The following is a 26244-nucleotide window of genomic DNA, read 5'->3' as shown; positions in this document are numbered from 1 at the left end:
TGGTAGCAACACAACATGGTAGCAGCACAACATGGTAGCAAAACAATACAGTAGCAACACAACATGGTAGTAACACAGCATCGTAGCAACACAACATGGTAGCAGCACAACATGGTAGCAAAACAATACAGTAGCAACACAACATGGTAGTAACACAGCATGGTAGCAACACAACACGGTAGCAACACAACATGGTAGCAAAACAATACAGTAGCAACACAACATGGTAGCAACACAACATGGTAGCAGCACAACATGGTAGCAAAGCAATACAGTAGCAACACAACATGGTAGTAACACAGCATGGTAGCAAAACAATACAGTAGCAACACAACATGGTAGCAACACAACATGGTAGCAGCACAACATGGTAGCAAAACAATACAGTAGCAACACAACATGGTAGTAACACAGCATCGTAGCAACACAACATGGTAGCAACACAACATGGTAGAAACACAACATGGTAGCAGCACAACATGGTAGCAACACAGCATGGTAGCAGCACAGAGTACAAACATGATTGGGTGCCAACAGCACAAAGGGCAGGAAGGTAGAGACAACAATACATCACACAAAGCAGCCACAACTGTCAGAGTGTCCATGATTGTGTCTTTGAATGAAGAGATGGAGATAAAACTGTCCAGTTTGAGTGTTTGTTGCAGCTCGTTCCAGTCGCTAGCTCCAGAGAACTGAAAAGAGGAGCGACCCAGGGATGTGTGTGCTTTGTGGACCTTTAACACAATGTGACTGGCAGAATGGGTGTTTGTATGTGGAGGATGAGGGCTGCAGTAGATATCTCAGATAGGAGGGAGTGAGGCCTAAGTAAATACAAATGCAAATACAGTCCCCACCACTACTCACAACCACAGTCCCCACCACTACTCACAACCACAGGCCCCACCACTACTCACAACCACAGGTCCCCTGCTATTCACAACCACAGGCCTCCTGCTATTCACAACCACAGTCCCCACCACTACTCACAACCACAGGTCCCCTGCTATTCACAACCACAGGCCCCACCGCTATTCACAACCACAGTCCCCACCACTACTCACAACCACAGGTCCCCTGCTATTCACAACCACAATCCCCAGCACTACTCACAACCACAGTCCCCAGCACTACTCACAACCACAGTCCCCAGCACTACTCACAACCACAGGCCCCACCACTACTCACAACCACATGCCCACTGCTATTCACAACCACAGGCCTCCTGCTATTCACAACCACAGGCCCCACCACTACTCACAACCACATGCCCCCTGCTATTCACAACCACAGGCCCCACCACTACTCACAACTACATGCCCCCTGCTATTCACAACCACAGGCCCCTGCTAGGCCCCCTGCTCACAACCACAGGCCCCCTTCACAACCACAGGCCCCACCACTATTCACAACCACAGGCCCCCTGCTATTCACAACCACAGGCCCCCTGCTATTCACAACCACAGGCCCCACCACTACTCACAACCACAGTCCCCACCACTACTCACAACCACAGCCCCCAGCTATCCAACCACAGGCCCCACCGCACCACAGGCCCCCCTGCTATTCACAACCACAGGCCCCCTGCTATTCACAACCACAGGCCCCCTGCTATTCACAACCACAGGCCCCACTGCTATTCACAACCACAGGCCCCCTGCTATTCACAACCACAGGCCGCCTGCTATTCACAACCACAGGCCCCACCACTACTCACAACCACATGCCCCCTGCTATTCACAACCACAGGCCCCCTGCTATACACAACCACAGGCCCCACCACTACTCACAACCACAGGCCCCTGCTATTCACAACCACAGGCCCCACCGCTCACAACCACAGGCCCCCTGCTATTCACAACCACAGGCCCCTGCTATTCACAACCACAGGCCCCACCACTGCTCCCCACCGCTTCACAACCACAGCCCCCAGCTATTCACAACCACAGGCCCCACCGCTATTCACAACCACAGGCCCCACTGCTATTCACAACCACAGGCCCCTGCTATTCACAACCACAGGCCCCACTGCTATTCACAACCACAGGCCCCACTGCTATTCACAACCACAGGCCCCCTGCTATTCACAACCACAGGCCCCCTGCATTCACAACCACAGGCCCCACCACTACTCACAACCACAGGCCCCCTGCTATTCACAACCACAGGCCCCACCACTACTCACAACCACAGACCCCACCACTACTCACAACCACATGCCCCACCGCTATTCACAACCACAGTCCCACCACTACTCACAACCACAGTCCCCACCACTACTCACAACCACAGTCCCCACCACTACTCACAACCACAGTCTCACTGCTACTCACAACGACAGGCCCACTGCTATTCACAACCACAGGCCTCACCACTACTCACAACCACAGGCCTCACCACTACTCACAACCACATGCCCCACCGCTATTCACAACCACAGTCCCACCACTACTCACAACCACTACTCACAACCACAGGCCCCACCACTACTCACAACCACAGTCTCACTGCTACTCACAACGACAGGCCCACTGCTATTCACAACCACAGGCCTCACCACTACTCACAACCACATGCCCCCTGCTATTCATAACCTCAGGCCTCACCACTACTCACAACCACAGGCCCCACTGCTATTCACAACGTAGAGAGTTCTGGGCGTACTCTGCCCAAGGAAGGAAACGAGCCCATTCACCCTGCCGGTCCTGACAGGGACTCCTTGGGAACCTCCCCAGACCAGGGATTTAACGACATGACTTGGAGAATCTATCCACTACCACCAGAATGGTGGTGAAACCATCAGAAGTGGGGGGGGGATCAGTAACAAAGTCAATGGATAGATGTGACCAAGGTCGCTGAGGTACGGGAAGCGGCAGGAGCTTTCCTGCAGGAGCATTCCGGGGGGGGGGGGGGACACTTGGTTTGAGCACACACGGAACAGGGTATGACATACTGCGTAACATCCTTCACCAAGGTGGGCCACCAGTACTTCTCAGTGATGGAATGTATGGTGCGAGAAATACCAGGATGTCCAGCAACGATACCAGAATACCAGGATGCTCAGGTCAGCAGCCGATCCCTTATCCCTGTGGGAATGTAGATGTGTGTGCCCAGGTCAGCAGCCGATCCCTTAACCCTGTGGGAATGTAGATGTGTGTGCCCAGGTCAGCAGCCGATCCCTTATCCCTGTGGGAATGTAGATGTGTGTGCCCAGGTCAGCAGCCGATCCCTTAACCCTGTGGGAATGTAGATGTGTGTACCCAGGTCAGCAGCCGATCCCTTAACCCTGTGGGAATGTAGATGTGTGTACCCAGGTCAGCAGCCGATCCCTTATCCCTGTGGGAATGTAGATGCACACGGGAGGACAATTCCAGGGTGAGGGCTCCCTCTCTAGAAACTGGCGGATATCCACATCCCAAACAACTGGACCCACGACTGACGAGGATGGGATTATGGGTGCCTTCTGGACAGGAGCCTCTCCCGAAACGTAGATACGGGACAGGACATCGGTCTTGATGTTCTTAGAACCTGGTCGATAGGTCAGCGTGAAGTCGAACCTGGTGAAGAATAGGGCCCACCTGGCTTGGTGTGGATTCAGTCTCCTCGCTGTCCGTATGTACTCAAGGTTCTGATGGTCGGTGAGGATGACGAATGGTTCCTTGGCGCCCTCCAGCCAGTGTCTCCACTCTAAAGCCAACTTCACTGCCAAGAGCTCCCGGTCACTGACGTCGTAATTCCTCTGTTTTGGGGGACAGTTTCTTGGAGAAGAAACCACAAGGATACCATTTTAGTGGGTCCCCCCACCCCGTCTTTGTGACAAAACCGCCCCCACACCCACCTCCGATGCGTTTACCTCAACCACGAAAGGTAGCGTGGGATCTGGGTGTTTTAGCAAGGAGGCGGAGGTGAAATGCCCCTTGAGGAGACGAAACGCCCCTTAAGGAGACGAAACGCCCCTTAAGGAGACGAAACGCCCCTTGAGGAGACGAAACGCCCCTTGAGGAGACAAAACGCCCCTTAAGGAGACAAAACGCCCCTTGAGGAGACAAAACGCCCCTTGAGGAGACGAAACGCCCCTTAATAAGGAGACGAAACACCCCTTAAGGAGACGAAACACCCCTTGAGGAGACAAACGCCTCTTAAGGAGACGAAACGCCCCTTGAGGAGACGAAATGCCCCTTGAGGAGACAAAACGCCCCTTAAGGAGACAAAACGCCCCTTGAGGAGACAAAACGCCCCTTGAGGAGACGAAACGCCCCTTGAGGAGACGAAACACCCCTTAAGGAGACGAAACACCCCTTAAGGAGACGAAACGCCCCTTAAGGAGACAAAACGCCCCTTGAGGAGACGAAAGGCCCCTTGAGGAGACGAAAGGCCCCTTGAGGAGACGAAAGGCCTCATCGGCTGCTGGAGACCAAACCAATTTACGAGGCCCACCCTTGAGGAGGGTGAGAGGTGGCGAGGGAGCTCAAATTCCTGATGAAGCGGTGGTAAAAGTTGGCAAACCCCTTGATGGTGGTTGGGACTGGCCATGGCCTTACCGCATCTACCTTCTTGTCCTCCATCCCCACTCCCTGCGGGGTGATTTGGTAGCCCAAAAAGGAGACAGCCCTCTGGTGGAATTGGCACTTCGCCCTGACGAACAGGTGGTTAGCCAAGAGGCGTTCCAGGACTGCTCAAACGTGAGTGACGTGACCTCCAGGAGATCAGGATGTCATCGATGTACACAACCACCTGAACACCTCATTGACGAATGCCTGGAACACTGACAGAGCATTGGCTAAGCCAAAGGGCATAACCAAGTACTCGTAGTGACCAGACATTATGCTGAACACCATCTTCCACTCATCCCCCTCCTGAATGCGAATGAGATTGTAGGCACTCCGCAGGTCCAGTTTGGTGAAGAACCGGGCCCCGCGGAGCTGCTCAATGGCTGATGGCACCAGCGGGAGAGGGTACCGATACTTCGTGGTGATGTCATTGAGTCCACCGTAATCGATACAAGGGCATAATCCTCCTTCCTTCTTGGCCACAAAGAAGAAACCAGCCTATGCAGGAGACATTGAACCTGCGGATGAAACCCTGTTGGACGGCCTCTTGAATGAGTCCTCCATGAGCTGGGTCTCAGCCACCGACAGAGGGTAGTGGTGAGGAGGTGTAGCACCGGAAAACAGGTCAATGGTCACAGTCCAAGGGGCGATGAGGAGGGAGACGGGTAGAGAATACCTCTTGGAGAATACCTCCCTTTGATCATGATATTCCTCCGGGATTTTGTGCTGGAGGGCAACCATGGGACATTCAACCGATGTGGAACAACATTGGACAGGAAAGCTGGTCTTCCGACATTCAAGTGACCAGTCTGTGATTCTCATCCTCGACCATGAGATGGTAGGGTTATGGCGCTGAAGCCAACGTAGGCCGAGGATGATCTTGTGTTGATGAAGGGGATTTTTTCCTGGTGATTGGGCTCCATGGTGAGGGTGATGGGTGTGATGGTTTCCGAATCCTAGAAGCCAACAGCTGAAGCTCACCTACCTCGCTGCGGGATGATCAAAAATGCATTTAAACAGAGCCACGAACCCCTCATGAGACTCAAGCTCCTCCTCTCTCCCAGACGACCGTAGCCCATTTCTCTCGCTCCCTCTGTCTGTCTGTCTCTCTCTCTCTCACTCTGTCTGTCTGTCTCTCTCTGAAATAAACAGTAAAAACGTTTACAGTAAACATCACACTCCCAAAAGTTCAAAATGAATAAAGACATCTCTCTGTCTCTCTGTCTCTCTCTGTCTGTCTGTCTCTCTCTCTCTCACTCTGTCTGTCTGTCTGTCTCTCTCTGTCTCTCTCTCTCTCTCGGTCTCTCTCTCTCTCTCTCTCTCTGTCTCTCTCTCTCTCTCTCTCTCTCTCTCTCTGTCTCTCTCTCTCTCTGTCTCTCTCTCTCTCTCTCTCTCTCTCTCTCTCTCTGTCTCTCTCTCTCTCTCTCTCTCTCTGTCTCTCCCCCTCTCTGCAGGTTAAGTGTAGTGGCGGTGGCTGGCTGTGTGTGTGAATGTCTGTTCCCATGGCGCAGCGGGAGACAGGCGGCACCAGCCCGGTGGTCCGGCAGATAGACAAACAGTTCCTGGTCTGCAGCATCTGTCTAGACCACTACCACAACCCTAAAGTCCTGCCCTGCCTGCATACCTTCTGTGAGAAGTAAGTTTACACTACACCCTAACCACTACATCCTATACCCTAACCACTACACCCTAACCACTACACCCTAACCACTACATCCTAACCACTACACCATACATCCTATACCCTAACCACTACACCATACATCCTATACCCTAACCACTACACCCTACATCCTATACCCTAACCACTACATCCTATACCCTAACCACTACACCCTAACCACTACACCCTAACCACTACATCCTATACCCTAACCACTACATCCTATACCCTAACCACTACACCCTAACCACTACATCCTAACCACTACACCATACATCCTATACCCTAACCACTACACCATACATCCTATACCCTAACCACTACACCCTACATCCTATACCCTAACCACTACACCCTACATCCTATACCCTAACCACTACACCCTAACCACTACATCCTATACCCTAACCACTACATCCTATACCCTAACCACTACACCCTAACCACTACATCCTAACCACTACACCATACAGCCTACACCCTAACCACTACACCCTACATCCTATACCCTAACCACTACACCCTACATCCTATACCCTAACCACTACACCCTACATCCTATACCCTAACCACTACACCCTACATCCTATACCCTAACCACTACACCCTAACCACTACACCCTACATCCTATACCCTAACCACTACACCCTACATCCTATACCCTAACCACTACACCCTACATCCTATACCCTAACCACTACACCCTAACCACTACACCCTACATCCTATACCCTAACCACTACACCCTACAACCTACACCCTAATCACTACACCCTACATCCGATACCCTAACCACTACACCCTACATCCTATACCCTAACCACTACACCCTAACCACTACACCCTACATCCTATACCCTAACCACTACACCATACATCCTATACCCTAACCACTACATCCTATACCCTAACCACTACACCCTACATCCTATACCCTAACCACTACACCCTACATCCTATACCCTAACAACTACCACAACCCTAAAGTACCGTAACACTACTCTAACCCTACTTATACACGCTAACCACCCTAGCCCCTAACTACTACCCTAGCACTACTCATACACACTAACCACCTTAGCCCCTAACCACTACCCTAGCACTACTCATACACACTAACCACCCTAGCCCCTAACCACTACCCTAGCACTACTCATACACACTAAGCACCCTAACCCCTAAACCCTACCCTACTAAATTACTTACCGTTACCTCAAACTTAAATCAAATCAAATCATATTGGTCACATACACATGGTTAGCAGATGTTAATGCGAGTGTAGCGAAATGCTTGTGCTTCTAGTTCTGACAGCGCAGTAATATCTAACAATTCCACAACTACCTAATAGACATAAATCTAAGTAAAGGAATGGAATAAGTATATATACATGTAAATATATGGATGAGCGATGACAGAGCGGCATAGGCAAGATGCAATAGATAGATTACATAAAATACAGTATGTACATATGAGATGAGCAATGTAAGATATGTAAACATGATTAAAGTGGCATTATTAAAGTGACTAGTGATCCATTTATTAAAGTGGCCAGTAATTTCAAGTGTGTATGTTGACAGCAGCCTCTAATGTGTTAGCTAGTGATAGCTGTTTAACAGTCTGATGGCCTTGAGATAGAAGCTATACTTCAGTCTCTCGGTCACAGCTTTGATGCACCTGTACTGACCTCTCCTTCTGGATGGTAGCGGGGTGAACAGGAAGTGGCTCGGGTGGTTGTTGTCCTTGATGATCTTTTGTCCATCCTGTGACATTGGGTGCTGTAGGTGTTCAGTGTGGTAATCACATAGATAGATTCTAAAAGGTTCTAAAAAGGTTCTAAAGGTTGTAAAGCTTCTAAAGATTCGACAGGTTTTAAAAGCTTCTAAAGCTTCTAGAGCTTCTAAAGGTTCTAAAGCTTCTAGAGCATCTAAAGGTTCTAAAGCTTCTAAAGGTTGTAAAGCTTCTAAAGATTTGACAGGTTTTAAAAGCTTCTAAAGTTTCTAGAGCTTCTAAAGTTTCTAGAGCTAATAGAGCTTCTAAAAGTTTGAAAGCTTCTAAATGTTCTAAAGCTTCTAGAGCTTCTAAAGGTTCTAGAGCTTCTAAAATTTCTAAAGCTTCTAGAGCTTTTAAAGCTTCTAACGGTTCTAAAGCTTCTAGAGCTTCTAAAGGTTTGAAAGGTTCTAAAGCTTCTAGAGCTTCTAAAGGTTCTATAGCTTCTAGAGCTTCTAAAGGTTTTAAATGTTCTAAAAGGTTCTAAAGCTTCTAAAGGTTCTAAAGCTTCTAGAGCTTCTAGAGCTTCTAAAAGTTCTAGAGCTTCTAAAAGTTCTAGAGCTTCTAAAGGTTCTAGAGCTTCTAAAGGTTCTAGAGCGTCTAAAGGTTCTAAAAGGTTCTAGAGTGTATAGAGCTTCTAAAGGTTCTAAAGCTTCTAAAGGTTCTAAAGGTTCAACAGGTTTTAAAAGCTTCTAACGCTTCTCAAGGTTCTAAAGCTTCTAAAGGTTTTAAAAGGTTCTAGAGCGTATAGAGCTTCTAAAGGTTTGAAAGCTTCTAAAGTTTCTAAAGCTTCTAGAGCTTCTAAAGGTTCTAAATATTTTAAAGGTCCTAAAAGGTTCTAAACGGTTCTAAAGTTTCTAAACGTTCTAGAGCTTTTAAAGGTTCTAAAGGTTCTACATGTTTTAAAGCTTATAAAGGTTCTAAAAGGTTCCAAACGGTTCTAAAGGGTATTCAAGTTTCTAAGTGCATTCCTGAGTTTTAAGACCTGTCAACACCATTCAGCAATCTGAGAGACGGCTATTGTTGAAAGGTAGTCAGAGACGATTAAAATCCCTCTATCCATCTTTCTCTCTTACCGCTCTCTCTATCCTTCTCTTTCACTCTCTGTCCCCCTCTCTCTCTCCCTCTCTCTCTGTCAGAAACAAAACACCCCCTCTAGCAGAGGCTTTTAGATGGAGGAGGGAGGAAAGAGAGCTGGGGGTGTCGGAGGGCTTGGTACCAACATGGCAACATAACCAACCAGGCACACAGGCAAACTCAAAAACACACACGAGGAAAACAATCAGTGGTTCAATTTCTTCCAATTCGAGTCAGTTTAATTTGACATTTCTCTGTATAGGAGTGCAACAATATTCATCAATTGAACATAGATTTAATTTAAACGGGGGATTCGACCCAAAAACGTTACTTAAAGTTACTTTACGCATAGAACTGGTGTCTGTAGATGTCGGTATCTGGTGTCTGTAGCTGGTGTCTGTCTGTGTCTCAGACTGCAGATCTTAGGTGTCGTTGGGCAGATGTAGTCTTCAGGATGAAAAGAGACAGGGGATGAAAGGGAGGAGAGCGAGAAATAGGTGACAGAAGGAAAGAGAAAGAAGTACTGTCCCATGAAACACTTCTCTCTCTCCGCTCTCTCTCTCTCCCCTCTCTATAACCCCCCCTCTCTCTCTCTCTCTCTCCCCTCTCTATATCCCCCCTCTCTATATCCCCCCCTCTCTCTCGCTCTCCTCTCTATATCCCCCCTCTCTCTCTCCCCTTTCTATACCCCCCTCTCTCTCCCCTCTCTCTCCCCTCTCTATATCCCCCTCTCTCTCTCTCTCTCTCCCCTCTCTATATACCCCCTTCTCTCTCTCTCTCCCTCTCTATATATATATCCCCCTCTCTCTACATATATATATACCCCCTCTCTCTCTCTCCCCTCTCTATACCCCCCCCCCACTCTCTCTCTCTCTCCCTCTCTATATCCCCCTCTCTCTCGCTCTCCCTCTCTATATCCCCCTCTCTCTCGCTCTCCCTCTCTATATCCCCCTCTCTCTCTCTCTCCCTCTCTATATCCCCCTCTCTCTCCCCTCTCTACACCCCCTCTCTCTCTCTCTCTCTCCCTCTCTCCCCCTCTCTCTCTCTCTCCGCTCTCTATATCCCCCTCTCTCTCCCCTCTCTATATCCCCCCTCTCTCTCTCTCCCTCTCTATACCCCCCTCTCTCTCCCCCTCTCTATATCCCCCTCTCTCTCCTCTCTATATCCCCCTCTCTCTCTCCCCCTCTCTATATCCCCCCTCTCTCTCTCTCTCTCTCTGCCTCTCTCTCTCTCTCTCTCTGCCTCTCTCTCTCTCTCTCTCTCTCTCTGCCTCTCTCTCTCTCTCTCTCTCTCTCTCTGTTATGTTTGACAGGATGGTTGTCTGGCTCAGGCTCTTTTGGTATGAGTATGTAACAAATACACACGTCCCAAAGCAGTTGCAGAATGTTATCATTTGTAACAGAAATCTGTTCTCTCTCTCTCTATCTCTAGTTGTTTACAGAACTACATCCCTCCAGAGTCTCTGACGTTGTCGTGTCCTGTGTGTCGACAGACGTCCATCCTACCAGAGAAAGGAGTATCCGCTCTACAGAACAACTTCTTCATCACTAACCTCATGGAGGTACGGCTTCTTTCGTTGTTGCGGTCAGAGGTAGAGCCTATCTATTGTTGTTGTTGTCTGAAGTTTGATTGCGGTGTGTTATGTTGTGGGTAGGTCATAGCCTGGGTTCTTTATTCTTATTTCGTTGTTGTGGTCAGAGGTAGAGCCTATCTATTGTTGTTGTTGTCTGAAGTTTGATTGCGGTGTGTTATGTTGTGGGTAGGTCATAGCCTGGGTTCCAGTCTAGTTCAAGAAGTTTAAATATATATAAAACAGGTCTGGATTTCAGGCTAGTTTCCCATAATGCACTACAAGAGAGTTGGGCCAGGGTTTTTAGAACAGACGCCTTTATTCTTAATGTCGATGATGTAACAATGACATGACCAGCTGTAAACATGCAGAAAACTGAGCGGTGAATTTTACAGCCATTTTTATTGATTAGCATTCGGGGATAATTGCTGTCCATATCTGTAACTGTGTTGTGGTGTCTGCTTTCATTGGACAGCTTTAGTCGCGCTAATGATCGGGGGCTTAGTTATATATAATTAGAAGACTGCAAAATGACCGTAAGAAGCCCAAACAGATATAATATTAGACTAAAGCATAATAATGTTTAACCTTGTGATAATATACAAATTTAAATGTGTCTCTCTACTACGTAGATGTGTCTCTCTACTCTCACTAATACTTGGGAACAGATTTTATCAATTAAAATCATTTGGAGCTGGTTTCCTGGTATTTTTTTTACAGTCTTCTATGTCCAACAGTAAAAAAAAATACATATAAAGTTGACAAAAACATTTTGTGGGCCAGAATAAAACCACCCGCAAGGCCGTCTGTTGGGGAATCCTGCTGAATAGTTTACTACTTTTGACAGGAGACATGTACTGTTCCCACCTAGGTCTATCGTCAAATGTATGTGTGTTCTGTATGGTAAATAGGGTCTCATTTGGGACATAACCTTTGTTATATTTTAAATATATTGAGAAGTTTTAAATGCTGTCTCAATAAATGGTGATGTTGATTGTGTTGTGGTCAGGTCCTCCAGAGGGATCCAGAGTGTTCGAGGCTTGAAGCCTGTAGTGTCCTGGAGTCAGTTAATGCTGCTGCTGCAGGAAAACCCCTCTGCTGTCCCAACCACGAGGGCAAGGTAGGGTTCTATTACCACTGTTCCCCTCTACTACCCCCTACTAACACTAATACCCCTCTACTACCCCCTACAACCACTGATACCCCTCTACTACCCCCTACTAACACTGATACTACTACCTCTACAACCACTGATACCCCTCTACCCCCTACTAACACTAATACCCTAACACTAATACCCCTCTACTACCCCTACTAACACTAATACCCCTACTACCCCCTACAAACACTAATACCCCTCTACTACCCCAACTACCACTAATACCACTCTACTACCCCCTACAACCACTAATATCCCTCTACTACCTCAAATACCCTCTACTAACCCCTACAACCACTAATACCCCTCTACTACCTCAAATACCCCTCTACTACCCCCTACAACCACTAATACCCCTCTACTACCCCAACTACCACTAATACCACTCTACTACCCCCAACTACCACTAATACCCCTCTACTAACCCCTACAACCACTAATACCCCTATACTACCCCAACTACCTCCAATACCACTCTTCTACCCCAACTAACACTGATACCCCTCTACTACCCCCAACTACCACTAATACCCTCTACTACCCCAAATACCCCTCTACTAACCCCAACTACCACTAATACCCTCTACTACCCCCAACTACCACTAATAGCCCTCTACTACCCCAACTACCACTAATACCACTCTACTACCCCTACAACCACTAATATCCCTCTACTACCTCAAATACCCCTCTACTAACCCCTACAACCACTAATACCCTCTACTACCTCAAATACCCCTCTACTACCCCCTACAACCACTAACACCCTCTACTACCCCAACTACCACTAATACCACTCTACTACCCCCAACTACCACTAATACCCTCTACTAACCCCTACAACCACTAATACCCCTATACTACCCCAACTACCTCCAATACCACTCTTCTACCCCCAACTAACACTGATACCCCTCTACTACCCCCAACTACCACTAATACCCCTCTACTACCCCAAATACCCTCTACTACCCCCAACTACCACTAATACCCCTCTACTACCCCCTACTACCGCTAATACCCCTATACTACCCCAACTACCTCCAATACCACTCTACTATCTCCAACTACCACTGATACCCTCTACTACCCCCAACAACCACTAATACCCTCTACTACCCCAAATACCCTCTACTAACCCCAACTACCACTAATACCCTCTACTACCCCCAACTACCACTAATAGCCCTCTACTACCCCAACTACCACCAATACCCTCTACTACCACTAATACCCTCTACTACCACTAATACCCTCTACTGCCCCAACTACCACTAATACCCTCTACTACCTCAAATACCCTCTACTGCCCTCTACTACCACTAATACCCCTCTACTACCCCCAACTACGACTAATAGCCCTCTACTACCCCTACTACCACCAATACCCTCTACTACCACTAATACCCTCTACTACCTCAAACACCCTCTACTGCCCCCTACTACCACCAATACCCCTCTACTACCACTAATACCCCTCTACTACCACTAATACCCCTCTACTACCCCAAATACCACTAATAGCCCTCTAGTACCCCAACTACCTCAAATACCCCTCTACTACCCCTACTACCACCAATACCCTCTACTACCACTAATAGCCCTCTACTACCCCAACTACCTCAAATACCACTCTACTGCCCCCTACTACCACCAATACCCCCTACTACCTCAAATACCCTCTACTACCTCAAATACCTCTCTACCACCCCCTACTACCACTAATACCCCTCTACTACCACTAATACCCCGTACTACCACTAATACCCCTCTACTACCACTAATACCTCTCTACTACCACTAATACCCCTCTACTACCCCCTACTACCACTAATACCCCTCTACTACCACTAATACCCCTCTACAGCTCCATACTACCACTAATACCCCTCTACTGCCCAGTACTACCACTAATACCCCTCTACTAACACTAATACCTCCCTACTACCACTAATACCCCTATACTACCACTAATACCCCCCTACTATCACTAATACCCTTCTACTGCTCAGTACTACCACTAATACCCCTCTACAGCTCCATACTACCACTAATACCCCTCTACAGCTCCATACTACCACTAATACCCCTCTACTACTATTATTGACCATAACCTGTTGTTGAGAAACGTATGTGTTATGGCTTTGCAACCTCGGCCATATCGTGGATTCATAGCTAACTATCCAATAGAACTGAGAGGGTTTTCTTTAATGGAAGCTTCTCCATTGTCAAACATGTAAAGTGTGGTGTACCGCAGGGTAGCTCTCGAGGCCCTCTACTCTTTTCTATTTTTACCAATGACCTGCCACCACTGGCATTAAACAAAGCCTGTGTGTCCATGCATGCTGATGACTCAACCATATACGCATCAGCAACCACAGCTAATAAAGTCACTGAAACCCTTAAGAAGGAGTTTCTGCCTGTTTTGGAGTGGGTGGTCAGTAATAAACTGGCCCTAAACATCTCTAAAACTAAGAACATTGTATTCGGTGCAAATTATTCCTTAAATTCTAGACCTCAGCTGAATCTGGGAATGAATGGTGTGGCTGTTGAACAAGTTGAAGAGACTAAATTACTTGGCGTTACCTTAGATGGTAAACTGTCAAAACATATACAGTTGAAGTCGGAAGTTAACATACACTTAGGTTGGAGTCATTAAAACTTGGTTTTCAACCACTCCACAAATTTCTTGTTAACAAACTATAGTTTTGGCAAGTCGGTTAGGACATCTACTTTGAGCATGACACAAGTAATGTTTCCAACAATTGTTTACAGACAGATTATTTCACTTATAATTCACTGTACATACACCAAGTTGACTGTGCCTTTAAACAGCTTGGAAATTCCAGAAAATTATGTCATGGCTTTAGAAACTTCTGATAGGCTAACTGACATAATTTGAGTCAATTGGAGGTGTACCTGTGGATGTATTTCAAGGACTACCTTCAAACTCAGTGCCTCTTTGCTTGACATCATGGGAAATTCAAAAGAAATCAGCCAAGACCTCAGAAAAAAATTGTAGACCTCCACAAGTCTGGTTCATCCTTGGGAGCAATTTACAAACGCCTGATGGTACCACATTAATCTGTACAAACAATAGTATGCAAGTATAAACACCATGGGACAACGCAGCCGTCATACCGCTCAGGAAGGAGACGCGTTCTGTCTCCTAGAGATGAATGTACTTTGGTGCGAAAAGTGCAAATCAATCCCAGAACAACAGCAGAGGACCTTGTGAAGATGCTGGAGGAAACAGGTACAAAAGTATCTATGTCCACAGTAAAACAAGTCCTATATCGAGAAAACCTGAAAGGCCGCTCAGCAAGGAAGAAGCCACTGCTCCAACACCGCCATAAAAAAGCCAGACTAGGGTTTGCAAATGCACATGGGGACAAAGACTGTACTTTTTGGAGAAATGTCCTCTGGTCTGATGAAATAAAAATAGAACTGTTTGGCCATAATGACCATTGTTATGTTTGAGGGAAAAGGGGGGATGCTTGCAAGCCGAAGAACACCATCCCAACAGGGAAGCACAGGGGTGGCAGCATCATGTTGTGGTGATGCTTTGCTGCAGGAGGGACTGGTGCACTTCACAAATAGATGGCTTCATGAGGAAGAAAAGTATGTGGATATATTGAATCAACATCTCAAGACATCAGCCAGGAAGTTAAAGCTTGGTCGCAAATGGGTCTTCCAAATGGACAATGACCCCAAGAATACTTCCAAAGTTGTGGGAAAATGGCTTAAGGACAAAGAAGTCAAGGTATTGGAGTGGCCATCACAAAGCCCTGACCTCAATCCTATAGAAAACCTGTGGCCAGAACTGAAAAAGCGTGTGCGAGCAAGGAGGCCTACAAACCTGACTCAGTTACACCAGCTCTGTCAGGAGGAATGGGCAAAAATTCACCCAATTCATTGTGGGAATCTTGTGGAAGGCTACCCAAAATATTTGACCCAAGTTAAACAATTTAAAGGCAATACTACCAAATATTAATTGAGTGAATGTAAACTTCTGACCCACTGGGAATGTGATGAAAGAAATCAAAGATGAAATAAATCATCCTCTCTACTATTATTCTGACATTTCACATTCTTCAAATAAAGTGGTGATCCTAACTGACCTAAAACAGGGGATTTTTACTAGGATTAAATGTCAGGAATTGTGAAAAACTGAGTTTAAATGTATTTGGCTAAGGTGTATGTAATCTTCCGACTTCAACTGTAGATTCAGTGGTTGTAAAGATGGGGAGAGGTCTATCTGTAAAAAATACACGCTCTGCTTTTTGACACCACACTCCAAAAAGCAAGTCCTGCAGGCTCTAGTTTTGTTTTATCTTGATTATTGTCCAGTCATGTGGTTGAGAGCTGCAAGGAAAGACCTAGTTAAGCTGCTACTGGCCCAGAACAGAGCAGCACGTATTGCTCTTTGCTGTTTTCAGAGGGCTAACATCAATACCATGCATGCCAGTCTCTCTTGGATAAGAGTTGATGAGAGACTGACTGCACTACTTCATTAAAGTGTTTTAAATGGTTTGCTTAGTCAACACACACACACACACACACACACACACACACACAAACAAACACACACACACACACACACACACACACACACACACACACACACACACACACACACACACACACACACACACACACACACACACACACACACACACACACACATTCATGTTTCATGTTTTGTGTGGACCGCAGGAAGAGTAGAACCACTACAACCACTGATACCCCTACACTACCCCCTACAACCACTAATACCCCTACACTACCCCCTACAACCACTAATACCCTCTACTAACCCCTACAACCACTAATACCCCTCTACTACCCCCTACAACCACTAATACCACTCTACTACCCCCTACAACCACTAATACCCCTCTACTAACCCCTACAACCACTAATACCCCTCTACTACCCCTACAACCACTAATACCACTCTACTACCCCCTACAACCACTAATACCCTCTACTAACCCCTACAACCACTAATACCCCTCTACTACCCCCTACAACCACTAATACCCCTCTACTACCCCCTACAACCACTGATACCCTCTACTACCCCCTACAACCACTAATACCCTCTACTACACCAACATGGCCTAACCACTAATACCCCTCTACTACCCCCTACAACCACTGATACCCCTCTACTACCCCCTACAACCACTAATACCCCTCTACGCTCTACTACACCAGCATGGCCTACTACCACTAATACCCCTCTACTACCCCCTACAACCACTGATACCCCTCTACTACCCCTAAAACCACTGATACCCTCTACTACCCCCTACAACCACTGATACCCCTCTACTACCCCCTACAACCACTGATACCCCTCTACTAACCCCTACAACCACTAATACCCCTCTACTACCACTAATACCGGATAAAGCAACATATCATGGCACAATGCCTCTCCCCCATTGGACCTAGACAGTTTGTGTGTATGTATTGATATGTAGGCTACGCGTGCCTTGTAAATTGCTGTAGTTCTGTATTATGTTTCATGTTTCATGTTTTGTGTGGACCGCATGAAGAGTAGAACCACTACAACCACTGATACCCCTCCACTACCCCCTACAACCACTAATACCCCTCTACTAACCCCTACAACCACTAATACCCCTCTACTACCCCCTACTACCACTAATACCCCTCTACTACCCCCCACTACCACTAATACCCCTCTACTACCCTCTACAACCACTAATACCCTCTACTAACCCCTACAACCACTAATACCCCTCTACTACCCCCTACAACCACTAATACCACTCTACTACCCCCTACAACCACTGATACCCCTACTACCACTAATACCCCTCTACTACCCTCTACTTCCACTAACACCCCTCTACTACCCCTCAACCACTAATACCCTCTACTAACCCCTACAACCACTAATACCCCTCTACTACCCCTACTACCACTAATACCCCTCTACTACCCCCACTACCACTAATACCCCTCTACTACCCTCTACAACCACTAATACCCCTCTACTAACCCCTACAACCACTAATACCCCTCTACTACCCCCTACAACCACTAATACCACTCTACTACCCCCTACAACCACTGATACCGCTCTACTACCACTAATACCCCTCTACTACCCTCTACTTCCACTAACACCCCTCTACTACCCCTCAACCACTAATACCCTCTACTACCCCCTACAACCACTGATACCCCTCTACTACCCCTACAACCACTAATACCCCTCTACTATCCCCTACAACCACTAACACCCCTCTACTACCCCCTACAACCACTGATACCCCTCTACTACCCCTACAACCACTTATACCCTCTACTACCCCTACAACCACTGATACCCCTCTACTACACCAACATGTCCTATACCACTAACACCCCTCTACTACCCCCTACAACCACTTATACCCCTCTACTACCCCCTACAACCACTGATATACCTCTACTACCACTAATACCCCTCTACTACCTTCTACTACCACTAATACACCCTACTACCACTAATACCCCTCTACTACCCTCTACTGCCACTAATACCCTCTACTACCCTCTACTACCACTAATACCCCTCTACTACCCTCTACTACCACTAATAGACCCTACTACCACTAATACCCCTTTACTACCACTAATACCCCTCTACTACCCCCTACAACCACTAATACCCCCTACAACCACTAATACCCCTTTACTACCACTAATACCCCTCTACTGCCACTAATACGCCTCTACTACCCCCTACAACCACAGATACCCCTCTACTACCACTACTACCCCCTACAACCACTGATACCCCTCTACTACCACCAATACAGGTATAATGCATTATGGTGCAGGTATAATACATTATGATGCAGGTATAATACAGGTATAATACATTATGATGCAGGTATAATACATTATGATGCAGGCATAATACAGGTATAATACATTATGATGCAGGTATAATACAGGTATAATACATTATGATGCAGGTATAATACATTATGATGCAGGTATAATACATTATGATGCAGGTATAATACATTATGATGCAGGTATAATACATTATGATGCAGGCATAATACAGGTATAATACATTATGATGCAGGTATAATACAGGTATAATACATTATAATGCAGGTATAATACATTATGATGCAGGTATAATACATTATGATGCAGGTATAATACATTATGATGCAGGTATAATACATTATAATGCAGGTATAATACATTATGATGCAGGTATAATACATTATGATGCAGGTATAATACATTATAATGCAGGTATAATACATTATGATGCAGGTATAATACATTATGATGCAGGTATAATACATTATAATGCAGGTATAATACATTATGATGCAGGTATAATACATTATGATGCAGGTATAATACATTATGATGCAGGTATAATACATTATGATGCAGGTATAATGCAGGTATAATACATTATGATGCAGGTATAATACATTATGATGCAGGTATAATACATTATAATGCAGGTATAATACATTATGATGCAGGTATAATACATTATGATGCAGGTATAATACATTATGATGCAGGTATAATACATTATGATGCAGGTATAATACATTATGATGCAGGTATAATGCAGGTATAATACATTATGATGCAGGTATAATACAGGTATAATACATTATGATGCAGGTATAATACAGGTATGATACATTATGATGCAGGTATAATGCAGGTATAATACATTATGATGCAGGTATAATACAGGTATAATACATTATGATGCAGGTATAATACAGGTATAATACATTATGATGCAGGTATAATACAGGTATGATACATTATGATGCAGGTATAATGCATTATGATGCAGGTATAATACATTATGATGCAGGTATAATACAGGTATAATACATTATGATGCAGGTATAATACAGGTATAATACATTATGATGCAGGTATAATACAGGTATAATACATTATGATGCAGGTATAATGTATTATAATGTATAATCATGATGAGAATGTCTGACCCCAGTATAATGTCTTAAAGGTTCCACACAGTCAAAATAATGTCTTCCATGATTGGAAGTGGGACCTGTAAAATATTATACTGGAACATTTGATGATATTTGGATGAAACCAGATCCCTGTACTATGACCAAACTATGGAAAATGGCTGTTGCTTCTACACTGATACAGTTTGATCATTAAGTCACTCGTCCCCTACCCAAACACTTGAATTAAGGAGATGCGGATATTATAATGGTAACGTGTTAAACTCCTAATTTGATAACCTAATTTAAAAGGTGCACTATGCAGAAATCACTCTGCCATTTCCTGTTTACTAAAATTCTTATAGTTCGTCTAATTTTAGATTGTTACAAACAAGCAAGTGTAGTGTAGAGAATCATTATACCATCTAAACTGCTGTAAAATATATTTTCCATGAGGAAAACTATTGTATTTTCAGCTGTTTGAAGCCAGTGAATAAAACCGAAAGTAAAACACGCAAAAAATTAAACTTAATTACAGATTTCTTGATTTATCTTAGATGAATTTGGACTATTTTGAGGAAGTGTATTCTGGCAATGTTGTTGCTACGGCGTCTCAAGAGGGACAAAGTGTAATATTTCCTTTTTTCTCATTTTCCAAGCAAAGGGTTTTTAAAGTGGGTATGCGAGGCACAGACATTTGCTCTGCCTGCTAGGAGCAAATCAAACCTAATATGTGGGGCGTCTTTAGGGAAAGATTCTCATAGGTTTCCTCTTTCACCTGTGTCTGGGTTTAGCTAGTTACTTGCTAGAAAGATATTTAGCCAGTATGGAACACACGGAGGAGAAGGGTTGCCCAAAACTCAGACGCAGTTGTGATGTCATTACATCAAGAGCATCACGCAAACTTCTTCTCATGATTGACAGTCTATATGAACAAAAAGTGTATGTTAGTCAGTATATTTAATGTATGAAGTGTACCCAGACTTCTCCCTGTCCATTTTCAACTAAAACTGTCCAAGATGAACTAGCTAGCTAGCTTGAAAAAAACATTTCTTTACAATTCACAAATAATTTGTGAAACCATGACAGGATTGGATGTTGCAATGTCCGAACGTTGTTTGAGTTTCTTTGCTTAACAGCACATTTGTTTGAGACACAACACTGCCCACTGAGTCCATGTTGTTTGAGTTTCTTTGCGTAACAGCACATTTGTTTGAGACACAACACTGCCCACTGAGTCCATGTTGTTTGAGTTTCTTTGCGTAACAGCACATTTGTTTGAGACACAACACTGCCCACTGAGTCCATGTTGTTTGATGTAGGCATTTACAAAGAACTGCTAGTCAAGGTGTGTTCTCCGCACCACTCATTGTCTTTTCAGACTTCCTGGTAGTTTTGACATGAGAGAAAAAATAAATTTGCTCAAATTCTGAGCATTTTTCTAGCGGAAACAAAAATGTTATGGGTGATGGTTTTGGTAGTCGAAAAGGCTATTTTACATGGGAATCAGAATGACTGTTTAGGACCTCTTAAAGTGCTTGGGACACAAATGGTGCAGTGTGGTGTTTGTCTCCCCCTGCAGGTGATGGAGTTCTACTGCGAGTCGTGTGAGACCGCCATGTGTCTGGAATGTACAAAGGGAGAGCACAGAGAGCATGTGACCGTCCCTCTGAGGGATGTCCTGGAGCAGCACAAAACCCAACTGAAGACACAGCTAGACGCCATACGCAATAGGTACGCTAACTCTAACCCTGACCCTCAACTTGACCCTAACTCTAACCCTGACCCTCAACCTGACCCTAACCCTGATTTATAAGGGAAATCCAGGATTACGACACTTGAGACTTTAAATAAATAAATAAATAATGAGATTGGAGAACACATTGGGAGAGATCTCAGAACATTCCTCCATACAGAATCTTTCCAGATCATTGATATCATCCAGTCTGTGCTTATGGACTGGCCTCTTCCATTCAAACCACAGGTTTTCAAATGGGTTCAAGTCCGGGGAACAGACGGCCATTGCAAAATCTTGATTTTGTGGCCAATTAACTAATTTCTTTGTGGATTTGTGTGTGTTCTTGGGGTTATCGTCTTGCTGGAAGACCCACTTGCGGCCAAGTGTCAGCCTCCTGACAGAGACAACCAGGTTTATGTTTGAATGATTTTATTGTTTTATTTCAACTTTATTTAACTACGCAAGTCAGTTAAAAGAACAAAATTCTTATTTACAATGACATTTTACATTACATTTAAGTCATTTAGCAGACGCTCTTATCCAGAGCGACTTACAAAATGACTGCTAAAGGGGGTGTGTCTGACCCATTGTGGGTGTGTCTGGCCCAGGGAGGGTGTGTCTGTAGCTAAACCCGGACGACTCTCGGCCAATTGGGCGCCACCTTTATGGGACTCCCAATCACGGCCGGATGTGATACAACCTGGATGTCCTGGTACTACTGGATCAAATTCATGATATCGTTGACCTTCCCACAGCAAAACTGACATTCAATACTGTTGTTGATCTTCTTGCTCTGCCCTCATATTTAGACTCACATTGAAGTGTTCTACCATTTTAGTTTTAGGACAACCAGGGCTAAACGTGGAATGCACAACAATTTGACATAAATAGCTGCATCCATGAGTTGTATTGTTCAAGAGCTTGGGACTATGAGGGTCCGTCTGCATTTTTGTCACCATATTCTCTACCTACAGCTTGTGAAAGGCTACCCGAAATGTTTGACCCAAGTTAAACAATTTAAAGGCAATGTTACCAAATACTAATTGAGTATATGTAAACTTCTGACCCACTGGGAATGTGATGGAAGAAATAAAAGCTTAAATAAATCACTCTCCACTATTATTCTGACATTTCGCATTCTTAAAATAAAGTGGTCATCCTAACTGACCTAAAACAGGGGATTTTTACTAGGATTAAATGTCAGAAATTGTGAAAAACTGAGTTTAAATGTACAGTAAGGGAAAAAACTATATTTGATCCCCTGCTGATTTTGTACTTTGCCCACTGACAAAGAAATTATCAGTCTATAATTTTAATTGTAGGTTTATTTGAACAGTGAGAGACAGAAAAACAAAACAAAAATCCAGAAAAACACATGTCAAAAATGTTATAAATTGATTTGCATTTTAATGAGGGAAATAAGTATTTGACCCCCTTCTGCAAAACATGACTTGGTACTTGGTGGCAAAACCCTTGTTGGCAATCAGAGGTCAGACGTTTCTTGTAGTTGGCCACCAGGTTTGCACACATCTCAGGGGGGATTTTGTCCCACTCCTCTTTGCAGATATTCTCCAAGTCATTAAGGTTTCGAGGCTGACGTTTGGCAACTAATACCTATATACTCAGATATACCTATATACTCAGAAATACCTATATACTATATACTCAGATATACCTATATACTCAGAAATACCTATATACTATATACTCAGAAATACCTATATACTCAGATATACCTATATACTATATACTCAGATATACCTATATATTATATACTCAGATATACATATATACTATATACTCAGATATACCTACGTATATACTCAGATATACCTATATTCTCAGATATACCTATAAACTATATATTCAGATATACCTACAGTGGGGAAAACAAGTATTTGATACACTGCCGATTTTGCAGGTTTTCCTACTTACAAAGCATGTAGAGGTCTGTAATTTTTATCATAGGTACACGTCAACTGTGAGAGATGGAATCTAAAACAAAAATCCAGAAAATCACATTGTATGATCTCTGTAATTGCAAACAAAGGTTTCTGTACCAAATATTAAGTTCTGCTTTTCTGATGTATCAAATACTTATCTCATGCAATAAAATGCTAATTAATTACTTAAAAATCATACGATGTGATTTTCTGGATTTTTGTTTTAGATTCCGTCTCTCACAGTTGAAGTGTACCTATGATACAAATTACAGACCTCTACATGCTCTGTAAGTAGGAAAACCTGCAAAATTGGCAGTGTATCAAATACTTGTTCTCCCTACTGTATATACTCAGATATATACGCAGATATACCTATAAACTATATACTCAGATATACCTATATACTATATACTCAGATGACCCTATATACTCAGATGTACCGATATGATCAGACATACCTATATACTCATATATAGATATATGCTCAGTTGAGGGCTGTGTTTTTACTAGCCATCAAACTCTTGCTTCATCATTTCCTCCATTCCTCACCTCCCTATCAAAGCTGGAGGATGTCAGAGGAAGGAACATTGGATTCTCTCCAGCAATGCACTGCAATCTCTCTCTTCTCCTCCTATCTTTCCTTCTCTCCTCTCCTCCACCTCTCTTCTTCTCCTCCTCCTCCTCCTCCTCCCCCTCTTTTCTCCCTTCTCCTCTCCTCCTCCTCCCCTCCTTTTTCTCCTCCTCCACCCTCCCCCTCCTCCCTCCTCCCTCTGCTCTCCCTCCTTTCTATTTTCTCCTCCACCCTCCCCCTCCTCCCTCCTCTCTCCTCCTCCTCCTCCCTCTGCTCTCCCTCCTTTCTATTTTCTTCTCCACCCTCACCCTCCTCCCTCTCCCTCCTCCCCCCCTCCCTTTAGACTGCCCCAGCTAACAGCAGCTATAGAACTGGTAGGGGAGATCTCCAAGCAGCTGACAGACAGGAAGAACGAGGCGGTGACAGAGATCAGCAGTACCTTCGAGGAGCTGGAGAGGGCGCTACAGTTCAGGAAGACAGCCCTCATCAATGACCTGGAGAACATATACAGCGCAAAGCAGAAGGTCAGACACACCCCTTTAGGCTAGACACACACCTTCTAGGCTACGGACACACCCTCTCTGGGCCAGACACACCCACAATGGGTCAGACACACCCCCTTTAGGCTAGACACACACCCTCTAGGCTACAGACACACCCACAATAGGTCAGACACACCCCCTTTAGGCTAGACACACACCCTCTAGGCTACAGGCACACCCTCTCTGGCCCAGACACACCCACTATGGGTCAGACACCCCCCCCCCCCTTTAGACTAGACAAAACACCCTCTAGGCTACAGACACACCCACAATAGGTCAGACACACCCCCTTTAGGCTAGACAAAACACCCTCTAGGCTACAGACACACCCTCTCTGGGCCAGACACACACCCTGTGGGCTAGACACACCCCTTAAAGCTAGACAAAACACCCTCTAGGCTACAGGCACACCCTCTCTGGGCCAGACACACACCCTGTGGGCTAGACACACCCCTTAAAGCTAGACAAAACACCCTCTAGGCTACAGACACACCCTCTCTGGGCCAGACACACCCCCTGTGGGCTAGACACACCCCTTAAAGCTAGACAAAACACCCTCTAGGCTACAGACACACCCTCTCTGGGCCAGACACACACCCTGTGGGCTAGACACACCCCTTAAAGCTAGACAAAACACCCTCTAGGCTACAGACACACCCTCTCTGGGCCAGACACACCCCCTGTGGGCTAGACACACCCCTTAAAGCTAGACAAAACACCCTCTAGGCTACAGACACACCCTCTCTGGGCCAGACACACCCCCTGTGGGCTAGACACACCCCTTAAAGCTAGACAAAACACCCTCTAGGCTACAGACACACCCTCTCCGGGTCAGACACACACCCTGTGGGCTAGACACACCCCTTAAAGCTAGACAAAACACCCTCTAGGCTACAGACACACCCTCTCTGGGCCAGACACACCCCCTGTGGGCTAGACACACCCCTTAAAGCTAGACAAAACACCCTCTAGGCTACAGACACACCCTCTCCGGGTCAGACACACACCCTGTGGGCTAGACACACCCCTTAAAGCTAGACAAAACACCCTCTAGGCTACAGACACACCCTCTCCGGGTCAGACACACATACTATGGGTCAGACACACCTCCTTTAGGCTAGACACACCCCTTAAAGCTAGACACACCCCTTAAAGCTAGACACACCCCTTAAAGCTAGACACACCCCTTAAAGCTAGACACACCCCTTAAAGCTAGACCCCATCCTTTAGATCGTTTTTTGGGCTTGACTATCTGTGTTTACATGTATAAATCTGTTATTCTTTTTTTTCTAAATATATATTTTTTTACCCCCTTTTCGTGGTATCCAATTGTTAGTAGTTACTGTCTTGTCTCATCGCTACAACTCCCATACGGGCTCGGGAGAGACGAAGGTCGAAAGCCATGCCTTCTTCCGAAACACAACCCAACCAAGCCGCACTGCTTCTTAACACAGCGTGCATCCAACCAGGAAGCCAGCCGCACCAATGTGTCGGAGGAAACACCGTGCACCTGGCAACCGGGCCGGCGAGCACTGCGCCCGGCCCGCCACAGGAGTCGCTGGTGCGCGATGAGACAAGGATATCCCTACCAGCCAAACCCTCCCTAACCCGGACGACGCTAGGCCAATTGTGCATCGCCCCACGGACCTCCCGGTCGTGGCCGGCTGCAACAGTGCAT

At 45.5% G+C, this 26244-nt stretch overlaps 1 protein-coding gene across 3 annotated transcripts in view; it reads left to right on the top strand.

Annotated features, from left to right (window-relative positions):
• trim3b (tripartite motif containing 3b) overlaps window positions 1-26244 on the top strand; it is a 148524-nt gene that overhangs the window by 74013 nt on the left and 48267 nt on the right. For all 3 annotated transcript variants that reach the window (XM_065004963.1, XM_065004964.1, XM_065004965.1), the window contains 5 exons: window positions 6002-6183; window positions 10487-10616; window positions 11635-11745; window positions 21355-21506; window positions 24368-24548. In XM_065004963.1, the coding sequence (XP_064861035.1) occupies window positions 6038-6183; window positions 10487-10616; window positions 11635-11745; window positions 21355-21506; window positions 24368-24548 (720 nt within the window). In that variant the 5' untranslated portion in view covers window positions 6002-6037. The remainder of the gene's footprint in view (window positions 1-6001; window positions 6184-10486; window positions 10617-11634; window positions 11746-21354; window positions 21507-24367; window positions 24549-26244) is intronic.

Source organism: Oncorhynchus nerka, linkage group LG19, assembly GCF_034236695.1.
Source record: "Oncorhynchus nerka isolate Pitt River linkage group LG19, Oner_Uvic_2.0, whole genome shotgun sequence".
In the NCBI taxonomy this organism is placed as follows: domain Eukaryota; kingdom Metazoa; phylum Chordata; class Actinopteri; order Salmoniformes; family Salmonidae; genus Oncorhynchus; species Oncorhynchus nerka.
Note: the sequence above shows the minus strand (reverse complement) of the source record. Positions and strands in the feature narration are given on the sequence as shown.